This window comes from Rhagoletis pomonella, unplaced genomic scaffold, assembly GCF_013731165.1.
Source record: "Rhagoletis pomonella isolate Grant_MI unplaced genomic scaffold, Rhpom_1.0 Rhpom_scaffold_03264, whole genome shotgun sequence".
In the NCBI taxonomy this organism is placed as follows: Eukaryota; Metazoa; Arthropoda; class Insecta; order Diptera; family Tephritidae; genus Rhagoletis; species Rhagoletis pomonella.
Window position 1 is genome coordinate 16,387 of NW_023461817.1, and position 6,512 is coordinate 22,898.

At 35.7% G+C, this 6,512-nt stretch overlaps 1 protein-coding gene across 1 annotated transcript; it reads left to right on the forward strand.

Moving 5' to 3' along the window:
- The first annotated feature begins 6 nt into the window (after window positions 1-6).
- LOC118754049 (tight junction protein ZO-1-like) lies at window positions 7-1,628 on the forward strand. The gene is made up of 2 exons (XM_036488918.1): window positions 7-927; window positions 994-1,628. Exons 1-2 carry the CDS (start codon window positions 825-827, stop codon window positions 1,542-1,544), a joined length of 654 nt encoding a protein of 217 aa, XP_036344811.1. The 5' UTR covers window positions 7-824; the 3' UTR covers window positions 1,545-1,628.
- Window positions 1,629-6,512: the final 4,884 nt, after the last annotated feature.

Genomic DNA, 6,512 nt, shown 5'->3' on the forward strand with positions numbered 1-6,512 from the left:
GGGGGCAGTGCTTCATATGCAAAGAGGAATACAGGAAGAATATAACACTACTAATTATGAAGATTTATATGCAAATAGAGCTTTTATTGATCTGGAGCGAAGGCAAGCAGAGGCAGTTGCAGCTTCGAATCGAAATGGTCGTAGACTAATACGGCGTCATAGTACTACTGCTGCCGATCGCATGATCAACAAGCGGCTAATATCAGAACCAACTGAACCGGTTTATGGCCAAGAAGAAATATACGAAAGAACTTTTGATCATTTTATGTTACATAATCAGCTTAAAGCCCCAAATTCAGATATTATGACAAGAAGACATTTATATATCGCTTCACCAAATGAAAGCATAGAACCGGTTGACCAATCACACAGAGAAGTACAAAGTCGAATTAATCGAAATTACTTGAACCATTGTAAACCAAAGCGCGATGACAAGTCAGATCGTGAATCCATTTACCAAAGTAGACGGGAAGTCCAGGAGGGTGCGTTAAAGACACGTGCTCAGTTGAGAGAACAAATTTACCAAACTCGAAGGGAAGCCTTAGATAGCATGGCTGAACCCATATATGTGTCAAGGAAGAAGGGTGCTGGTCGACCGGAGCCCATCTACGAATCGAAAGAAGAAAACGTTTTACAATCTAATGAAAATGAGACTGATGAGAAAAAGGAAGAGAAGACAGAAAGTACTGCTTACGAAATTAATCAGAGTGAGGGTAGTTTAAGTCAATCGGATCTACAAAAGTCATCCGATACAGTCATAGCAAATACATTAACACAATCCGAAAACTTACAAATAGGCAAAGCGCCACTTGTTCAGGGTGAGGATGTATATGATGACTTGGAAGATGGCGATGACGAAGGTGAAAAAAACACATCAACCTTCTAATTTCTCTGACAAAAACAATGATATTGCATTGCAAACTTTATGTAAGGAGACTTCCAAACTCTCAGATAAAGTATTTGAAGCAAACACTTTAATATGTTCACCTTTAGTTATAGAAGGACCACCGATTAAACCTTTGGATCCACAAAAGCCAACACAAATCAGCAACAATCGCTTTCCGCGCGTATCATTCCATATTTCAAACATTCTAAAGCATACTGGCCCTCCACTCAACACTGCAAAAGCCGAAAGTAGCACATCTCTCGAAACCCAGTACACATCTCAAGGCAGTTTACCTGTTGGTCCGCCCAAAGCAAGTAGTACACCATACACTAGTAATATGTCCTTGCCAATTGCCGGCCCAGTATCCTTGTCTACGCCAGCTGCTGCTGGCGTTTCGCCCACAGAAACATTTCCATCCAATCCTCGAGAGCCAGCCACCACTCGTGGAATTTTCGATTCAAACGGAGGAACATTAGCTGATAATGTTTGGAATGTTTCACTGCAGATACCACCAGGTGCCATACCAAGTGGCGTGAGTCAGGAGATATATTTTACAGTCAGTGATCCACGCTTGGGAGAAGCAGTTGACGGACCGCCGTTGGATATGGAAAACGGTTTGTTTTATCACATACATAATTACACTCTCATTACCTTCTAGGTTTAATATAAAGTAAATTAAGTCACTTGTGTCGCATACACATACCTTTTTTAATGAATGCCATTTTATTTGCCTTGTTTTGCATACCACTCACCAATGTAAATATGTACCTACCCATGTATATAAGTATGCATCGGCGTAGCCAGAATGAAATTTAGGGGGGCTCGACCCTATTAAGCTGGCATTTCAGGGTACTATTTTATATATATATAAGGAAAATTTGAAAGTTAGGGGGGGGGGGGGGGGGGGGGGGGGGGGACGCGAGGCTCGAGCACCCCCTGCCCCTACCTGGCTACGCCCATGTAAGTATGTAAATATTTCTACATTACGATGCATGCGAAAAATACTAACAAATTTAATATACAGTGACTCAAACAAGAGATCACGTGTTGACTTTTGTTAAATATTCGTATGTTTTTCCAGTTATAATTTTTTGGTTATTTTTCTATAGAATTATCATCCAAGCTCTACCCAAAACGATATAAAAAAAATTCAAACTTTATACAAAATTCAACAAATTTTCATAAAAATTTCAAGCGTCTTATGCTAGAGACACACATCGTAGTCACTCTCATAATAAAAAACATTGTAGTTACTACGTAGCATAGTGTAATAAACAAAGTGAAATCAATATATGCCATATTTATTTTCGATACGCTTATTTGATAACATATTTGTCATTGCATTAACCAATTTTCCCGTAGAAACATTATAAATGTATTTCAAATCAAAATTTTTTTTATTACAATTCCAAAAATAGTTTGTTTTGGAAAATAAAAAGCTGCTTATGCAGAACTACCCACAATAAAGAGGAAGGTGTGCTTATTATGCCGAAAGATGTTACACAGGAAAGGAAATCGATAAATGCGTGTGGTGTTCAACTGACTGCATCATCCAGGATTTGTGCTTTGCACTCCAAATCGAGTTAAATCAATTATTCAAATGCCAAGAGAAGACAACTCAATCCTGATGCAGTTCCATCAACTCAACTTGCATGCCTTATTTCGTAATATTTCCATGTATATTTAACTGTGTACATATTCTGTTTCTTGATTGGCTCAGTAACCGCCTAAGGTAGAGATCAGTGTTACCGCTGAAAATTTTTCGAAAGTCGCAAAAAAGTGTCACAGCCGAAAAAAGTGTCTTCAAGTCATTCAAATCGTTTATACCATGTATATAAAGACTTTCATTATTTTATCTTTCGGAACTCGGTAGGGCATATTTATAGTCGAAATAAAATCTACTCTAACGCTAGTTTTAGCTTTTTTTAACGGAAAATCTGCCAAAAAAAGCAGCTTAGGGTACACTTTATTTCATCTATGACTACACCCCATTATTTTGAATAAATTGTCAAAAATAGTTTTTTCTCTTAAAACAATAACCTATTGATGAGGGATATATTAAAAAGACGCGATATGCATATTTTGCATTTAGTATGAAAACAAAATTACAGTTAAAAATAGTACATAAATCATTAATAATAAATTTAACACAAATAAATTGGGGGAAATGCTAAGCTCCAATAACGGTGCATTAATTCATGCTACTTCTGGACATTTATTCGGAAAATATTTGACATAATAAAGAGGCTGAAATCAGTCCAAATCTGGCCAGAGGTGTAATTTTTAAATGTCTTTGAATATTAAATCACAGAAAGGGGAAAATCACATGATTTTTCGGAAAAGTGTCAAAATAAATCAAAGGGCATCGAACTCCAAAAAGTGTCAATTTGGCACTTTAGTCGCACAATGGTAACACTGGTAGGGTATATTTGTAGTCCATTTATTAAAAATAATTCAACATCATGAAATGCGGACCGATTTAATTTTTTTTATTAATGAATCAATAAAGTTTAAATTGATTATAGATATGTAAAAAATAGTATGTGCTAATTCATACTGGCTCAGTCGGTAGAAACCGTCATATAACAATGTTGTTTTGCGCATGATTATCCTTTTTTCCAAGCAAATTTCTAACGAAAAATTATCTGCGCAAGAACAGCCCCTCCCTTTGAAAATTTGCAACCAACTGAACGCTAGGGTTCAATCGATACAAGTAAATACTCGATACTTTTCTTTTGATACCAAGTATTTTTTACTCGTTACCTTTTTGTTCGGTATCAAGTAAGTTTCGAAAAAAAAGTACTTGGTATCGAAAGTGTAATTTCTACTACTTTTATCATTGCAACGGAAACTCAACAAATGACGCCCGTTATTAGAGTTTTCGCGGAAAGTGCGGTCATGTAGTACAGAAAGTAGAAATCGCTTGTCTGTAAAGCATTTAGAAAAGTTGTTGTTTCTTGGCAGTGTGCCCCAAAAGCTATTTTTTTCATAAATATTTCGAGAATAATATACTTATATAAATTCATATATGTAATTATAACTAATATTGTTCCTCAGCAATGTACTAAAAGAAACAATACAATGTTTGTTCATAAATAGTTTGTAAATGATGCAGTGTGCTGTATACTTATAGAGGTGACCTTATGGATAAGTGTCGGATTTTTATTTTTATTTTCAAACTAATTTTAGTTACTTTTTTATAAAAAATATAGTTCATTCTATGACAAAAACCATGTAAATCCAAGTTTCAAATGTTGTACAAAAATTAAAAGAAAATCAAAGTTTTACCAAAATTAAACACTTTTTATTCAGAATAAAATGTGTGGAATATTGATGAAAACGTACTAGCGCAAAAGAGAAGGCACAAGTTGTCCCTTCCTATTATTTACGTTCTTTGATGAAACTTTGTTGAATTGCTTTTAATTTTTGTACAAAGTTTTAAACTTGGATTAACAAGGTTTTTGTTATGGAACGAACTATATTATTTATAAAAAAGTGAATAAAACTAATTTGAAAATAAAAACCAAAATAAAAATTCTAAACTTATCCATATTGGGTGACCTATACACCCATATGACTGAAAAAATTATAACCAATACTGTTCCTTGGTAATGTGCCTCAGATACTAATTAATCATTATTCTGTATTCTCACTAAATAATTTAAATATACACGTTTTCTACACCTGCAACTTTATTGGCTTTTTATTTGATTTTGACATACAAACCAGAGATGGGCAAAGTGGCTCCCAGAAGCCTTTTGCACTTAGGAGCTGGCTTGGCACATTTAGATGGTAGATGAGGGGTAACATCAAGAGCCAGCATGAAGCGGGGAAGAAGAGCGTATTCAAATTTCTTGTACTCCGACTCTCATTACTAATATATATGATGCTTTTAATGTATTTTGGACACCCCTTTACCCTAAGAACTGATTTAGCTCTTGCGTAGCACGTGCTGGCTCTTTGACGGCTTTAAGAGTCAAAAATTTGCCCATCCCTGTTTTAAATCATGATAAGACGTAATCATACGACTTTACAACAAAAAAGGGAAGTATCTCTCCAAAGAATTCATGTAAGTACTCGATACTTTGCCGATACTGAGTAGGTATCGATACTTGCAGTCTTTTGAGTACAAGTACTCATTAGAGTGATACTTTAGTGGTATCGATTGAACCCTACTGCACGCTGACAATGCAAAAGTGAATTACAAAACAGCTAATATGCGCGCAAGCAAGTCGGTACTCACCACCAGTGTTGCCATTTCTCTTTCTGCCGTCCCGCCAGATTAATAAACAAAAATCGCAAGGATCCTGCTAAATCTTAAACTCTTATGAAAAAAGTTTCTTTTATAATTTAGCAGTTAAATTTTATTTGATAAAATTATAGATCATATGTTTATGAAAGACCATCAGTTTTTTAACAAAAACAAAATTGGAACTTCTTTATGTGGTTTTATAGCCAGTGTTGGGATTTTGTGGCATTAAACAATGTATAAAAATTGTCATAAGAATGTCGTCTTCGTTTTCGTGACTGTTGAGCTCGTTGGAGTTTGTAAAATGTAGTCAATGCAAAACTTATTTGCACTTTTATGTACATACCTGCAATTAAAAAAAAAGCATTTGCACAAGTGCTGTCAAATTAAATATACACCTTTGATTTAATCAAAATGTATATACATACACTTCACTTTGCATCGTTAAAAATTAAAATCTTCAAATCATCAAAAATATGTAGATATGCATACATGCAGCTTTTTTCATGTTAGCTGAGCCGAAGATACCTAAAAATATACGACAACTATAAAATACTATTAGAATACCTTTCCCGCCATGTTCAGTGCTTATTTAGTGCATTTTATTCTGGATACGAAAATCTTTTTATACTCATAAGTATGTATGATGTTTTGATTTGTCCCAAGGTTTGGTGCTTTTAGGAACATTGGCAGCCAAGGGGTCTCACATTCGTGAGAACTCACATATACTTGTTCTCTCATTCCCATCACACATACAGATGCTATTCGTGCAAAATTTTTTGTGATCCTCCCCCCCCCCCCCCGGGCATAATTACCGCACCGCCTCAACCCAACGGTTTGCCCATTTGCCCGCGGTTAGCATGTTTGGGCATTTTGCCCGTATGTGCACATTCTGCCCATCGCTAGCCTAAGGGATATTGGGCTAATTCCTTAAAGCGCGCCAGTAATTTTGTTTTTCACAAACCCAAAATCTCAAGTCTCAAAGCGCAGTTAGTCAACGACGTAGCGTAAGCGTAGGTTGACGTACGTAGCAGCATATAAAATTTACTGTTGATAGAGAGAGAGAGAAACAACGGCAACTTCACCGCCATTCGGTGGTGAGTTTTCGTTAACACGCGAGTACCATAAGGTAGATCGTGTCTGCGTCAACCTACGTCTACGTTACGTCGTTGACTGTTTGCGCTTTCACTCTGTGTTGGTGAGAACAAGAGAACTGCTCCGCATGAGCAACCCAGTAGGAAATTACGATAAGTAAAAAAAATTTTAACTTATCAGTCTTCAATAAAAACATATAAATACATATATTTAACACATACATATGTACATATATGTGCATCGCGCATTTACTATAAAAGCATCATAATCCCAAAAAAGCAA